This window comes from Etheostoma cragini, chromosome 16 (genome assembly GCF_013103735.1).
Source record: "Etheostoma cragini isolate CJK2018 chromosome 16, CSU_Ecrag_1.0, whole genome shotgun sequence".
NCBI classification, from domain to species: Eukaryota; Metazoa; Chordata; class Actinopteri; order Perciformes; family Percidae; genus Etheostoma; species Etheostoma cragini.
The window spans coordinates 13,175,173-13,192,060 of NC_048422.1; the positions used below are offsets into that span (position 1 = coordinate 13,175,173).

Sequence of the window (16,888 nt, forward strand, 5' to 3'; positions counted from 1 at the left end):
GCTTTGATCTGCCTCTTATCCCTTTTTTTTTTTTTTTAAGTAATCTAGTGTGTTAATTCCACTCATTACTTTCTTAAGAAGGAAAATATAATTTATTTGCTTTAATCTTAAAAGAACAGTTTGTCTTTACGTTAAATATTTAAATTCAAATGCCTCAAATGCTACGTTAACGCGTCAAACTGTTTTACATATAATTAAATTTGATAGCTGACAAAAGTTGTTGTGCTTAAATTATTTTCTTAGGATTCAAATCCATTGAAAAATGGGGCAATATTGCTTGATTTTAGAACAACATACGGTGTAGTGCCAGTGATTTACTGGAAAAAGAAAATAATGGAATTCGTATTTTATGGTTTGGTAAATCTAAATGAGGCTCAGTGTATCTTAACATGTCACATCCTTCCCAATGCACACCTAAAATGGTGTGAACACATGACGCATCCGTTTGTATTGACATGCCTTCAGATTTGGCTCTGCAGCTCTACCTTGGTTGAAGATCTGGGTAGAAAACTCCATGTACTACACCCTCAATCACAACATTTGAAAATGCATCTGAAAGGAAAAAAGAAAGTTTTTCAAATTAAAAAAAAAAAGTAAGATGAGTAAGAAGTTCATGCCCACTTTGCCGAAAGATGTGTACAATATTCTTTATAGTTAATTTACCATGAATAATTTATCTTTTCAACTACGCTATTAAAATGATTAAGCATGGGATATAACACTGTTATAAGTAGCTTGAACTCACCGTGAGCTGATGGCAGCAGGTAGGGGTCTCTCAGAAACAGCAAGATAGGCTGGTGTGAAAGTTTACTGAGAAGAATCCAAAAAGGAGAAGTCAGAGGGTTTGTGGACGGTAACATGATGCATATACAGTAAAAGGATGAAGACATGTAGGTGGTGTCCCTGACATGCTGGGTGAAGTTCACAAACCTGCTGTTTTATACAGTTGTTGAAAAAAAAAACTCACTTTGATTCCTCTGATTCTGTATCAAACGACCTTAAACAAGAAAATGAAAAGTTATGCCAATATACCACAAAATCTTCTAGTAGCCTGGCAACAAACTCTCACACAAAAACAAATAATGCCACGAAATGTATCTTATTTCATAGAGTTTCAACTCACCCACAGCTTTCTGTTTTTGGCACTGAAGGAAAATGGCGAATATTTAGGAAATCCAGGAATATCTTTGGAAGAACTCCATTTTCCATAATTATAGTCTGACAAAACAGACAAAACAAAAGAAAATTGCAATGTGCACATGAAGCAGCAGTACAAAACTGAAGTGACCTGCCTGACCTTTTTGGTTAATCTCCTATCCTGTAGTATTGTGTTTACTTTGAATTAACATCTGTCTTTGGTAAAGGTCACGATACTGACTTATCGACATTACACTCCCTTATTACACACTCCCTTACACACTTATTACACATACATAAAGAAATGTTTTTTGTTCTTTATTCTCAGCAGGTGGAGTGATGGTGTGTCACAGTACCTGCAAGTAAAGCTCCAGACCTTGCCGCCTCTGCTCCAGGACTTTGGGGACCCAGTTTCTAACATGTTTGGAAGGGATCTCAGGTGGCTTTATGGTCTTCTTTAGCTGCAGGGATTTTAAAACAGCATTACAACGCAGGACAAACAAGGGTCTACAGCCATGCTAGCAGCGCTGTGAAGCTGCACTGAGGCACAGCGGTGCTTTGAACTAAAGGCTAACACCTGGCATTTTATACCGCTAAACTTTGCTAATTACCACACAAATTACACTACTACTAAAATCACGAATTAGCTGGCGTGTGTGTGCATTTTTTTCAGCAGTAATTTTAACTTGTGTTTTATAAAAAAAGAGTTATAAAAAGTTAAAAACAATGTTTTGAAAACAATGTATTTCTGTTTATATATGATCCAGCCAGGTTATGAAATATGCATTCCATCTCATTCTTCATCTCTGTGAAGAGGTCAAGACCAGCCCTGTTGTCTCTCACCTTCCCCCTCTGTTCCTCTGACTCTAAAGAATTGATCAGGTCAAGTCTGGCATTTAACAATATATATAAAGAAGGCTTTTGCTTCACCTTTTGCAATATAATTCTGAAATTTACAATCATGCAGGGCTGTTCGATATGTCTCTGAAGAGGGACCATGTCGTCAGACCACTGTCAGCTGCAGTGTTTTGTGTCTTATTGTCTTTGTCACATCATCTTCATCACGCCGTTTCAATAAACCTTTTGTTAATTCTCCATTGGACCTCCAGCCTCTCTTCGTCCTCATCAAATCAAAGAACATGTGTTAGCAAATTTTTTCTAACACTTGTTATAGTAGGAAAAGCGCAGGTGTTACTAATAACATTGACCATGGCTCTGTTTTATTCAGGTGTTACAGTGAGACAGCATGCCCAGGACCCTGCAATTGAAGCCACTATGCAGTTTGGGCCGTTTCTTCGCTGTTTTCTAGCAGATTTCTCTATAGAGCTCCCTCTACAGCTTCCGAATAGATATTTGACATCTCCTATGTTTACTTGTGTCTGACTCCTCGCTTGGTCAGTCTGCCGGTTCCTCTTCCTCTGTTCCTCCGACAATGCTTTCCTAGCTTTCTGCTTCTTTTTGCTGGCTCAGCCATGACGATAGTGTGAAAAACTCCTTTGCTGTTTCTTCAACGGGCGTATGTGTGCAGTGCTGTGAAGCAATTTGTTACATCGAGAGACCTAATATCACGCGATCCTTCGTAATGCTGAGGCCGACGACTTGCCAGCCAAAAGTTGCAAGGGTGGTTTTTCCGCTCACATGCGCTAGGGGGGTGCGAGACGACCACCATTCAACTTGAAAAAAGTCATAACCATTCCAAATTAAGCTAAATCTAAAAATTTGATAATACACATTTGTGCTTTTAATACTGTAACGTGTCAAAGTGTATTCAGTGGAAAAAGGCCTGGACAATAAGTTGGAGGTCCAAACAAACAAAACATAAACTACTGAGAAAGACAGGAAGAGAAACTCATCTGTAAAGCTACAACCTCAAACAAACTGGTATGGTGAATGTGGTTAACCCCATTTATGTATTTGCTGTTGTGATTTACTGAGCATGCAAAAACTTTATTACACACACACACACACACACACACACACACACACACACACACACACACACACACACACACACACACACACACACACACACTAGTTTGAATAATTGATTAACTGACTAATCCTTTTTAGCACATTATGCAATGCAGCACATAAAATGTTATATTGCAACTCACATATCAAATGTTAAATCATTAAACGTGGTGGTTAATAAGTAAAAATCACAAGATGTTCACTTATTAAAGGGTAGGGTTAAGGACTCACACACTAAATCATAAGGAAGGAGGACTCTGTAAATACCATTAAATGAAAGAAACTTTGGGATGTCACTGAAACTCACCACTTTATGCAAAGCATGGAATTCACTGTAGCGTTTCTCAACAGCATGTTGTCTGCCATTCATCAGAACGTCAATTCTAAAGACCTGAAAAAAGAAAGAAAAAAGTTAGTTCCAATTTTGGCAGAAAGGGATATTTCTGTTGTTGAGGGTTGTTGAGAATCATGATTTATAAACAGAGCCTATCAGCCCAAAAATGGCCCCTCCCAGTGCATGGTGTGTGACTGCTGACTACTGAGCTGTCAGTTACAATCTATGTCAGCTAGTTACCAAGAGGAAACATCTGGCTGCTGTAAAAAAAAAATAATAATGTGATCTGTCAGAAGTACTGTAAACACCCCTTAACAAACTTTTACTTCCCTCACTCAGCTGGATTCTTCCTGAAAAGTTGCTCTTCTTTCTGGCATAATGTAAATATGAAATCCACTCTTAAATAATGGCTGTGTTGTTACTGCAATTCTGTACTCCAGAGCACAGAGACCCAAAACAATCAATAATTATTAACAAATCCTGAAACAATTCTGAGACGTTTCAATTAGACTACAGGACAGCAATAACACGCTGTTTTCATGGTGGAAAAACAGCAAAAAAGCATTGAAATCTGGAGGCATGGCGTTTGAAACGCATAGGGGCCTAACTTTGGTGGGCTAACTAAAGGCTAGTGAATGCATTATGGGAAATGTAGGCTCCAATATTTTTTGGAGGTTGACCTACAAGGGCAGTCAGTCCTGTATAACTCAGACTCTTCTGCTTTGATTGTGACAAGTCTTCTTTTTTTGTCTCATTGCAACTCGAGGTTTATGGGAAAGGAGTTTAAATGGTTCATTAACACTTAATATGAGGGTCCCTGTCCCATATGCAATGATGTCATACATGTATGTCAGACAGCTGCAGGGTCCAGGTTAGGTTGGCTTACACGCCCAGTGGCTCTAATTAGACACACATTTAGAAGTCTGGCCGAAATAAACGACACGTTGCATTAACTACAATTATTTTTTTCTCTGTATTGTCACAATTCATGCTTTTGCTCTCCAGATAAACTACATGATTTGAACATTGACATGTATAAACAAGGTGAATTCATGGCTGAGGCACCTGAACCGCTTGGTAACCAAACAGACATCAAACATAGCTACATTAACAGCGACATTTACGCTGCGGGCTTTTTAAACGGACCCTGGTTTGTTAATTTCAGGGGTACACAAGTAACATCTGAGTACAAATGAGAAAGTGATGACAGCAGCAGCAGAGCAGACGACACAGACAGACAGAGGTTATTATTAAGAGGCTTACCGTGTATCCTTTCTCGATTGAGTTGTTTTCCGAACGAAACGACGGGATCGACACTCTGACTGGATGCATTTTAACTTGACAAACGAACAGTTTTGGAAGTAATATCTGCTCCTATGGCACACACACAAACACACTGCTGGTGGTTGACTCCAGTTTCTCCAACAGCCTGATAAAAATCACTGGATTCCAACATGTGCAAAGTCTCAGTGGCGCCCCCTGTTGGACCGGAGCGCACTGCCACGAGCAAGTTGTGATTTTCCAACATTTTATAAATAGATCCTCATCATGGGAAGTGTTAGATGTTAAATAACTAAATAAATCAGTAATTTTGAAAAAACATTTCCCCTATGCATAAATTGTGTCAGATATATAGCCTACATGACCCGATAACTTTCTGAAAAAAATTATTTGTTAAATATACAGTGTATAACTCAACTTTTATGTCATTACATTCAGGACAGTGCTCATTCTCATCTTTCAGCAGATATGCCCCCTATCTCTCTTAAAGCGGATATTATCAATACATTATATTACCAATGGAACACATCATTGATCAAAATATTTTGCCTCCACTGTTTCAACTTTGAACCTTTTTTGTTTGTTTTTAATATGTCTCTTACAAGTCCAACAACTTTATTAAAATGAAATTTCTCGCTTTATATTTGTATAAAGATGTTACCTTGTGCGCTGAGAACCTGTGAGGCATTTTTTACTATTTTTTTGACTTTGTAATGCATTTGTCAAAAAGTAATCATAATGTGTAAAGAAATGTATCAATAGTTTGGAGCCCTACCTTTAACCTTTTGTATCTACCCTTTTTATGATGTGTGTGTGTGTGTGTGTGTGTGTGTGTGTGTGTGTTTGTGTGTGTGATTCAATGTGTTTGTGTGTGGCAAAGACAATAAGACGTAAATAAAGGTAAGAAACAAAGGCAAGATAGGGAAGTCACTTCAATCTGGTCAGTCAAAAAAGTGATACAACGTCAGTTAGTTTTATTTAACTCAGTTTCAGCAAAGGCTTTGAAGTAGAGAGAGTTTCTTCCGTTACATATAAATATAACATACATATTCCTTTACAACTGGTTCATTTTAAAACTGTGATATAATTGATATTGATTTAACAAAGAGCATAAGCTTGTTTACATTTGTAGTTTGCTAAGATTCTTAATTTCAAGGATTTTATTCTCTATCTATCTGACAAGTAGCATAACAAGCAAGCATACAGTACAATATGATAGAAGTAAGAAATTGAAATTATTCTAAAGCAAAGATTAGATAGGTATATTCTTATGGACAGTATGGAGAAAAGCTGCTACCAACACAACCAGAGAAGAATTCACCATTATCTGTCATTAAAATGTCAAATGACATCATAGTGACATTATGAGTTGTAATTATTTTAAATTGTAAAAATATGTATCTAACAATTAACGTTTACTTAATTATTTTTTATATGCATTCATATGCAGTCCTCCTCAATGTCATTTACAGTACATCTTCGCTTAGATGATGTGAATGCCTGTTATCTCTTAATACCTGTAAGAAGAAGAAAAAAAAAACGTGAGGAATAATAGAAGGTGCAAGAAATAATTAAATTATTGCCACTTGAGACATGATACTCACGATGACATATGACATCCTGACACATAGGCGTAGTTGCCAGTGTAGCGAACGTCACAGCGTACAACGTTGTTGCTGTAGTCTGATTCTGGGACGTGATAGTTTGGGTTGACACTGATCTGTGGAGAGCAACAAAGAATCAATAACAAAGCAACAACAATAAATAAAAAGCATATAGACTCAATAATCAAATAATCCTGGATGAAGTGGGATTTCACGTGACTGTAACTCTTTAAAATGTTTTTTTGGTGTCTCATGAGGAAGACAAATGTCATCTGGTATTTCTAACAAACCTTGAGGATATAGTTTCCAGGTTTCACATCTGTGATGTCAATCCACTGGCAGTCGATGTCGGCGTTGTAGGTATCATAACATCCTGGGCTCAGCCCCTGCACATTGGATAGCATCAACATAAAACATCATATTAACAAACAAACTTCTTCTAGGCCCTTTTACATATAGAACAGTAACTGTAACAACGATTTTAATGTTTTATTACAGTGTCATTTGTAATGGTAAGCCTAAAATGCTTTATACACTACACACTTTATACACACTATTATAAGAAAAACAATCATTAGAAAAAATAGAGAAAAAATCTGCCTATAATGATAAAGTAAAGAGGATGGAAAAAGAAAGGATCTGCCAAACAACTGATCACAAACGTTCAGGCAGGTGGGATCTTTTTACAGGAAAAACAGGAAATCATCCAATCACCACTGGCTTGTGCAAAAAGGAAATACTAAAATTGTTCTCTAAAGGACAGCTGCCTCAGTAACAGAGCACTTGTTTTTCTTCCTCATTTATAGACATCTACACACCAAAATCCTGCAACCAGGATCGGATTTTTATTTTTATTTTTTATCCACTATAATTCAATCAATCGTTTGTAATAGAAACGGTTTTGACATGTCACATTTGGAAAAGCAAAAGTATTAAAGATGGCAGAAGTCCATTCCAGATGCTTCAGTTGAATGATCCTGGTATTGTGCATTTTGGCTAACTGTCCTGTCCCACTGTCATAGTTTACTGGGACATTTGAATAGAACAGCGCCATCAATAATGTTATAACAGCTGTACTTTTCCTTCTATAAAAGTCAAAATCTCTGCTGTCTAAAGGTTTATTTTTTAGTCTTTTTGGTCATTGTGGGCATTTTTAAATGAACGCCCCATTGTAAAAATAATCCAGGTGTACTGTTTATTTACAGCAGCAGCAAGTTGGTGGATTCAGAATTACTTTGACATTTTTGCTGCGCTAGCTAAAAGAGCTCATTGGCTAAATGTTCGCAGTTGTTTAGCTCATGAGCTAAACCTCCATTCACTGGCTCCTTGGGGGCAGTGGCAACAAGCTATAAACAGAGGACTTATTAATTATGACCTTATAAAATAGATTTGGCAAATTTGTTCCCAAACTGTTGCTTATTCACACATCCAGCAGACACAGAGCAATATTATTATTTATTTAGATGTGTATCTGGCCCCATGATAAATACAAATCCAATTGTCACTCTCCTTTAAGCTCTGTTTTTGGTCTCCACCAACACCCGCGGGAAAGATCTGTCTCTTTAGCTTCTTTATTCTTCACTATCTTCATCAGCTAGTCACTAACTTTGTCTGTCTGGTTTTAGGTTTTAGCAGACTGCTGTTTTCTACCCAGATGAAACATTGTGATTGGGTCTATAGCATTATTTCAACAGTTATCTTATTAGCCGGTATTCTTAAGACCTGGGTATGTGAGGTGCAAGCATATCGCCTGTAATAGCCGTAGTCACAGGAAGTGTCCTCCAGGCAGAAGCTGGCCTTGTGGCCCTCAGCCACGGAGTGGTGTGTGGAAGCATCCAGCAGGTCATAGTGGCTGAACTCATCCATGCTGTGGAAGTGCCTGTGGATCAGCAGCAGCAGTGTTCAACAACTCCAGGCATTTTTAATCTGAACCAAGTGAGTTCCACATTAATCTGAAACTAAAACAACCAGACAGGTTTAGTTCCCAAGTCACATTTATATAATAACTGAATAAAATTGAAATACATTATGTCGGACATTTCCTTTAAAATGGCTGCAAGTCACTTTGTCTGCAAAAATCAAAGGTATCATGCATGTAGCTCTACCGTAGCTCTGCTTTCACTCCATTATCTTGAAGTATGTTTAATGAGACAAAAACAGTCTGGTTGACTTTCAAAACACTGTAGAAAAATTTATACAGTCAACATCACCAGTTTATTGGATCTCTGCCAAATGTGCTCCATCTTGGGGATTAGCACAGTAGACTGATTGTTTCACAACATAACTATGGAATGAGGTAGTTACTGTGAAATCAAGGAAAACTAGGCACTTTACCATTTGCTCAGTAATGGTACTAAAAGACTAGTGGTTTTCCTTTTTGGCTCATTATCCTCCTCACACAGCTTTATTTTACAACGTCTGGCTTTGCAACTGTAAATTAACTGAATTCAAAGGTCATATGAAGTCCAGTAACATCATCTTTTGAAAGCACACCGTAGGTTTTAATGCCCTTATAGGACAATTAAAAAAATAAAACAATTACACCTTTAAAAGCCTAAAAAATACAAAAACTTGTGTTAAGCTGTCAGTACTGATATCAAAATTACTCAAATGCTATTAAACAGCCAACAAACACTATGAAACAGCTAAAAGAAGCACAACTGTGGTTCAACAGGGGGTGCCAGACCACAACTACAGACTGGAAAAGACAAATAGTGTCAGAACAAATATTTCCTCTTGGAAACAATTAGTTCCTTACATTTGTAAGTGAAAAATAAAAGAACTACACATAGTTACAATGTGTGAAGAAAATGTTCCATCTCCAATTCAAACTCTTAAAAACAAGTGAGTATTGCACTATTTACCATACATTTTCTGATCTATATCTAATGTAGACAAGTCTTTCCAAAGTTGAATCCAAATCTGGTTTATGTTTCATTTCAGTTGATGGTTTTCATGAAATTTGTTTTTGTGGACAGCACTGACATGACATTACTCACTGATGACAGCTGTGCCACTCCCAGGAGTAACGTGGCCTGCTGGGGAGGAAGTCAGCCGTCCCCTGGTTTTTGACTCTCTGTGGAAACCTCAGCAGCATGCGAGTGTCATAATCTCTCATACTGGCTGTATAGGCCGAGCTGCAGATACAAAGCATAGGAAGAGCAGAAGTTTGCAGAAGAAGAAAAAAAAACAGGTCATACATGCACACATTTACGACACTACAATTGTTTTTCCTGCTAGATCTCCCAGACTGAGTGAAAGTAGTCTAGTATGTGTAAACGGTGGGTGGAAAAATAGTTAGGAGCAATGTGGTTGTTTGGGTTAGTTTCGATAATGTGTTTACCATTTGGGCTTTCTCTCCTTGGGGGAAACTATGAATAAACTTCACAGAAATCCACCACTCCACCCACCTCCAACATCAGTGGCAGAATTTGGTTAATTTGACCTCATCTCATGGGGCCACTGGGCAGCTCCAACCCACAAACACTTAGGCGGTTGTTATGGCTCAAAACCTGTCTGAATCACACTAAGGCTTGGATGCAAGCCCTGTTTTTTCATATCTCTCTCTCTCTCTCTCTGTGGTCCTGACAGCAGTCTACCTTGACAAACAGTTCTCCTCAGCTGCACATCTCAGGTTGTACATTGGGACTCTCTGGACATAAGCAGCTGCCTGAATGTAGTAGGGATCAGGTACTAGATCAGGCAGACCTAAAACAACAAACACACGTTATAATAGTGGTAATTAAAGTAAATTAGTGTTTCATAAACATGTTAACAAGTGTTATATAGATGCAGCCACTTTGGCATCACAAACTCCACTTTATGCGTAATATCTATCTCATCAATGTTGTTAGGAGAACCCCACTCTTACCGTACTGATGATACCTTGTGCCATATCCGGGTCTCGATCTCGACCTCGGTCTCTCGTAAACGTCATAATGATTGTAATATGGATTATCTGGATCAGTGGACTTGTATGGGTCGTAGGGATCATCACCGACCATCATATCTTCTCTCCGGGGCAGAGGCGGACTGACAGTGACCCTTTGCTGGGTCTCATTGCTGATCCTCTGCGTCCCCGTGCGCTCACCGGGACGCTCATGGTGATGCTGGCGGTGCTCGCGCCCTCTCACGAGCCTTTGGAGTGGAGTTGGGCTGTGCGGGTTGGACGCCGGCCGGGGAGGCTGCTGCTGCTGCTGCTGCTGCTGCTTCTGGGCCACCGGCTGGCTCGTGGTGTCCGGATGTCTCACGGCCGCATCACGAATGATGGTGACAGGTCGCGCCTGCACTTGCTCCTGAGGTGCGCCCCTCCGCCTCGGTGGCTGATACTCCGAGCCTTGGCTTAAAATGCTAAAAACCTTACCGTTGTGTGACCAGCGCAGCGTCTGCCGGAGAGCCGCTATCTGGTTCTGTCCTTGTTGGGTCATCGGATTTGACTGGGCAGCTTGCAGGATGCAAACAAAAAAATAGACGCACGCATATGCGTAAATTGGCGTGCCAAACGTGCGTAATCCCATTATGAACTCAATTAAAGAAAATGTAATGTAACTAAGTGAATATTTTAATGAGCCGGGTTGCCACTTGTCTTTGACTTAAATACCCTTCATTTCTGTTTAAAGGATATTCCGTGAGCAGAGAGGAAAAGCTAAGTTTAAATGTATCCGTGTAAACTCACATCGCTCCTCTCCTGCAGCCTGCAGATGCGCCCAGTGAGATGATGATGATGATGATGATGATGATGAAGAGGAGGAGGAGTTCAGCATGTGGAGTTTCTGACTCTGTTATACAAGTCTGGTGCTGCTTGTCATATAACCATTGGATTATTACGTGATGTGGGATCATGCCCAGCCAAGGGATTTTGATGATTGCTCAGTCTGGCCCCTAAAAAAGGTGGTTAATGTATCAGTAACAAGCAGTGAAACGTATTTTCTTCCTCACAAAGTATATGCATATTTTGAATCATAGCAGATAAAAAAACAGACACAAAAACAGATGCAAACTTTCTTCATATTTCTTGTTAGGATGGATTTTACGTAAACATTTTCGCTATTTGGTCTTTCTCTACCAAATCAACAGCATGTCATGATAAATAGCTTTTCCCCTGACTGTTGGATGAACTCCCAACCAAATTACAACACACACTCTGCCAGAAGCCTCTGCACTCCATTTTCTTGTAGACGGCTCACAGAAACCTAAACATGACTCTTGGCCCTGCAACATGTTTTATTTATTTCTGGGAAACCAGCTTTGTTAACAACGTGAAAGACTCCTCAAGCCTCTCACAGTAATTTCTTATAAGGCCATTTTTGGTTCTATTCTGAGCAATAAACAAAATGAGGCTGTGGTGATAATTGATATCTGGTGGCTGACTGGTGACCCCACGCTCCTCCTCTGATAAGTCATTTCAGCGGCCCAGTCAAATCACTGCCCGCGCCCTGCTTAAACACCAGAGGTAGGCTTTAATGCATGGCTTTAGAAACTTAATCCAAGGCTTTCCTTTTCCTCTGTCTTGCAAACCAGGACATTCTTTCTAGCATCTACACAATTGACCACATGATGACAACTGCTAAAGCACAGCGAATGGCCTCAAGGATTTTATAGTTTCCTAAATCACATAGTTTTTTTGAGACCAATTGATTTCAAAGTCACCAAGTTGGATTACATGTGAAGTTTTTTGACACGCATAACACATATAAGATTATTTATGAGCTGCTATCTAGCTTTAAAAACCAAGAACTTCAATCTACAAATGACCAATTAAAATAAAGATCCCCTGTGATCTATTAACAGATCAATCACAGTGGCCCATATCCTGACACTAGGGGGCAGATGACTGCAAATAATTTCAGAGTGCTACAAGCCCTTTTCTCATCTGTACCTGAGGGAGATGTTTGTGAAACGGGGGATTGTGGTCTTGCCTTAGACAAACTCTATTTTTTGTAAGTATTTAATATTAAATAGTTTAATAAACATTTATTCATCAAGCGTGGATGCTTTTATTTTCCGGGAATGTTCTGTTTACACACAAGCACCCACATTTCCACTGGGAAAATGCAATGCTAGTCTGATCTGTATGTTTGGTGTCTGAATCTGCAGAGCCCTTACCCTCTCCCTGTACTTGATTTTTTCTTATTAATTTTTCCACACTGGCGTCAGCAAAGAGACGTTGGGCCCCACATGGGTGTGTGACAACCAGCCAATGACAGCTTGCAGCTTGTGCAGCCTGTTCTCAATCTCAGGTACCTCTGCTTTGTCACACCCCTTGATGTCTCATACCGACGCACACGCTTAACTTCTTTTATTCCTTTGATTCACTGCTTTGTTTGTCACTCCCTCTTTTCATTGACTCTCTTGGTGTGCAGCTTGCCTGTAGATCAGTGGAATACTGTTAAATGATTGGCAGAAATATGTATTGTGTCACCCACTTGCTTTTGAGAGAATAATAAAAAAAAAAGGAGCCCACTCATAAAAACATTGCTCCATAACACAACCAGTGGCCAAAAACTCCACAGGTTTACTTTAACTTGATTGTTGCATATATAGTTATGGATATGTTACATTGTATAGAGAAATACTTCAGAAGAACCAAGTTTTCAAGAGCTATAAAAAACAAGTGTGAATATTTATCATTGTAGTGAAAATGTTCTGCCCAAACGGTAGCTGAGAAAGAGAAAAACCAAGAGCAGACTAAAATACTTTGTAGTCTATAAAATGGTAAAGTAAACTGATTAAGTCATGCTGTAAATTACAGTTAAACCAGTTGTATTGTTCTTGGATAACAAGGGTGCACATCATTTCACAGTCACGTGATGCTACGTTTCAACTTGTGTAAGCTGTGGGGGCCAATCAGAGCCAAGCAGAGTTAAATAAGCTCCTGAAAATGTATCCTCCCTGCAGATAAGTGGGAAATGTCTAAAAGAAAAAACAGGATTCCAATGGCTCACTAATTCCAATAAACTAGAAGGTGCATTTGTGAAACTGTTCCTCAGGATTAAAACGTGAAGCAGAGCAACAACAGGAATGAATCTGGCTGCTCTTTTGTAAATGTTTCCTGTTTTGCCTTTAGAAACACCCTCTAGCAGTTTTATTTTAATTCACTTATGAAGGATGGATTTCCAGTATAAAAGACCTACAGATATGCTTTTAAATAACCAACATGTGATTGTGTTTTTGGTTAGAGGATGACTTACATAAACTCCTACATGCAAAGAAGGCCAACTATGTGCACGTGTTTCTGGGTTACCTCCTTTTTCTTCCCTGAAACACCACACAGTCAGAACCAGCTGGACAGAGTCGCTCCTGTTTTTCACTCATAATTCATTGAACTTTCTCAATGCAGAGTCCTTTTTCTCACCAGCGAGGGCAGCACAGTGTTCCCCCACACAGCTCAGGAGACACATCTGCAAGGAATTAGCCGAGTTCTTTTGTCCACGTTGCTGGAACTCACTCCCATTCCTGATTTTTTTGGGCACCCGGCTGAGCTAAAAGAATTTGAATAAATCCACGTCTGGGTTGCAGAATACGAAGGGAAAAAAGTGACAAGGCCTCCTGCATGAGACACGTCAGAGAGTAAAGAGGGGAAAAAGGAGATCTCCATCCTGTCATGATGCTAAATTGCCATAAAAGTGCCCTCACTGAGTCAACATCAGGCAGACATTTGCCACTTTGCTTGAGATGTGAAGCCTACATTTAAGCATTTACAGGCAATGTCTATATTTAAAATAGATATAGAAATTTAAAAAAATATATATTTAATTTAATTAAATATGCTCTTGCATATAATATAAAACCCACATTGCTCCAACTTTGTTGGCTTTGTTGGGGGTTGTTTAAATCCAGTTCGAAAATTTGTGTTACTTTCTCCAGTTCAGATTTGTTTTTACTAAATTTGGTCATCATGATCTCATCACAGTGAACCAGGACCATACACATCTGTCTCAAGGATCCACAGCAAGGCATACTTCCTCTGGTCTATTCCCCAAGACTGTTGTATCACATCCCTCAACTTAAACCACAAAACTTCTATCCCATGACATCCCTGCTTCTGTTAATTTCCTTTACAGCTTTTTACACTCTTACATTTCCTTGCAGTAATATATCTTCCATCCATTCATTTGCAGAAGTTAGCCTGTTCAAATAAGATCATGTTCATCTTATTCAAAACTCTAGAAACAGAAACAGACAATTCAAATATTTCTCCTCCTTCATAAATGGGTTATATATAATAACTGGGTTTCTATTACTCTTGGAGCACCAGTTAGGGTTTGCACCACACACACACACAGAATACCCAAACACACAAAGACTGGTGGACTACGTGGCACTCTGCAAATGCACTGTAATTCTCCAGGCAGGAGGGGGAGCGTTTTATCAAGACAAAGCCCAGAAAACTTTACATTGTGCAACGATTCATGCAAATGTCCTCTTTTTTTTACTCCCAGTATGTCCTCTGACTCCCCCCATCACACACCAACAGAGAGGGAGGGGAAAATTCCGGTAGATCCAATAAAGAGATTTATTTGCACTTCTTTGACTTGTGGTATTGTCCTTTTCAGCAGTGATTTACATGTCTCTGTATTTGCAAAGACAAAAACAGACTGACCTGTGAGCGTAAATTCAGACAATAATCAAAGTAGAAGTCAGTGTTGTTGTGTGAAAGCCTTATCACTCCACTGTTGACTGCATTTTGATTTTGCTAGTATATCTTTGGTAGTAGTTAAAATGTTGAAGTTACTTTGTGAAGGAATCAAGCTGTGAGCACCCTTACAAATTATGACAATTTATAGCAATGGTCTGATATGTTAGAAAATAGGCTTTTTCGCTTTCCATTTGGTTATGAGAAGATTGAAAACCCCACTCCTACATGTCCGTTACTAAAGGTGTCAAAAGTATTCACATTCATTACTCAGGTAGAAGTATAGATACTAGGCTTTAAAGAGACTTCTGTAGAAGTTGAAGTATCAACTCAAGCTTTTTACTCAAATAAAAGTGTAAAAGTACTGGTTTCAAAACTACTTATGGTATAAAAGTAAAAGTAATGTAATAAAAATAATATCAATATGCTTTTTTAAATTAGATGGGGAGTTTTGGAAACAATTAGCTTGTGGTAGTTGGGTGTGCAGAGCTTGCAGCACATTCAAAAGGAGTTGTTTTTGCTTCCAACCATTTTGAAAAATTCTTCCAGGTACAGCCACGCATATAAAAGGGTTGGCTGGTCTTCATGGCTACCAACCTCCTCGCTGGTGCTTGGTTGGGACATTTTGAGTTCTCTTGTGTCTCTGCCACGCAAATTTGTTTACAAGGTAAAATGAAAATGGAAGGAGTAGAAGTAAAAAGTCTACTGTAAAATAATTACTCCAGTAAAGTCTAGATACCCAAAATGTCTACGTAAGTAAGGTAGTGTGTAAAGTTACGAAGTATTTGTACTTTGTTACTTGACACCTCTGTCCGTTACACATGGATCTACAGTCAGCAGCTGGTTAGCTTAGCTTAGCACAAAGATTGGAAGCAGGAGGAAACCTGCACTGCCAGAAGGTTAAAAGAATTTAAGAAAGACAACTGTAACATAGTGTATTTCATTATTCAGACTAAGGTTGTTTTTTTGTAGTGAGCATTAGAGATGCTGGTAGGCAGATTATAACTAGAAAGAGGCTAGCTGTTTCCAGTCTTTGTGCTAAGCTAAGGTAACCAGCTGCAAGGTGTAGCTTTATATTTAACGGGCAGACAAGAAAATGCTATCAATTGTCTCATTTAACTCTCTACCAGAGACTGTAGAGACAGGTCTGGCAATGTGAAACTACTAAATAACCAAAGGAGAATTTGCGACTTAAGAACAGGAACATCTTTAGTATTAGCCTACATGTTTGTGAATTTCTGGAACATTTTATGACACTAAAAACAAGGTTATTGTATATTGACATCTGCCCTTTCCAGCTAACCGCTGGGCACAGAGCTCCAGACAGCCGGAATATGAGAACAGGAACAAACACCAACAAATGATAATAACATCCAAAACATATGATTGACTCTAAATACCTTGAATGAGCATGCATTTCAACTCACAGTTGAGTAGGAGGTCCTTAATGTGTCCCAGGACACATACCCCTACGCACTGCTATAGGAATGTGGACACATGTGGGCCAGAACACCTCTGAATGTGGTCTGAGTCATCGGATCTCAATGCTTCATGGGTGTTTTCACACCTGTACTCAGGTTCACAGCTGTCCACTTGTGATCTGATCACTCACTAACTGGTTGTATTTTAATACCGGTAAAAATGAGGCCACTGTTCCCTTTCAGCAAGAAGGTCCTGACTAAGTTTAAATCTTACCTCTGAAACTTCCTGTATAAAGTCTGCATGTCTACCTTAAATTTTCTGTAGATGTTCCAGTTACCTTTTGCAGAGTGCACATGTTCAACCCAGGTAGGCTGTAGAATATACAACAAGCTAACCAGGTGTAAATGTTTCCTTCCTTCCCCCATATCCCCATATGAAGTGGTTATGTCACTAAATAATTCATACATTTATTTTGTTTAAACAAGAACGATGGCTCCATCTACA

The 16,888-nt window shown here is 39.0% G+C and overlaps 2 protein-coding genes across 3 annotated transcripts; both read right to left on the reverse strand.

Annotated features, from left to right (window-relative positions):
• Positions 1–345: 345 nt before the first annotated feature.
• Positions 346–14,642, reverse strand: snx24 (sorting nexin 24). 2 transcript variants are annotated; one of them, XM_034896368.1, is made up of 9 exons: positions 14,598–14,609; positions 9,020–9,025; positions 4,706–4,838; positions 3,416–3,499; positions 1,494–1,598; positions 1,124–1,218; positions 968–997; positions 746–810; positions 346–552 (listed from the first exon to the last, which is right to left on the reverse strand). In XM_034896368.1, the coding sequence occupies exons 3-9, from the start codon at positions 4,772–4,774 to the stop codon at positions 482–484; spliced, it is 519 nt and encodes a 172-aa protein (XP_034752259.1). In that variant the 5' UTR covers positions 4,775–4,838; positions 9,020–9,025; positions 14,598–14,609; the 3' UTR covers positions 346–481. The 2 variants fall into 2 exon arrangements, with proteins under 2 accessions (XP_034752259.1, XP_034752257.1); XM_034896366.1 differs by lacking the exon at positions 9,020–9,025 and having other exon boundaries at positions 14,598–14,642.
• On the reverse strand, positions 6,157–11,176 carry loxa (lysyl oxidase a). Its single transcript, XM_034896363.1, has 7 exons — positions 10,199–11,176; positions 9,927–10,035; positions 9,327–9,464; positions 8,050–8,206; positions 6,618–6,713; positions 6,328–6,443; positions 6,157–6,240 (listed from the first exon to the last, which is right to left on the reverse strand). Exons 1-7 carry the CDS (start codon positions 10,842–10,844, stop codon positions 6,234–6,236), a joined length of 1,269 nt encoding a protein of 422 aa, XP_034752254.1. The 5' UTR covers positions 10,845–11,176; the 3' UTR covers positions 6,157–6,233.
• Positions 14,643–16,888: the final 2,246 nt, after the last annotated feature.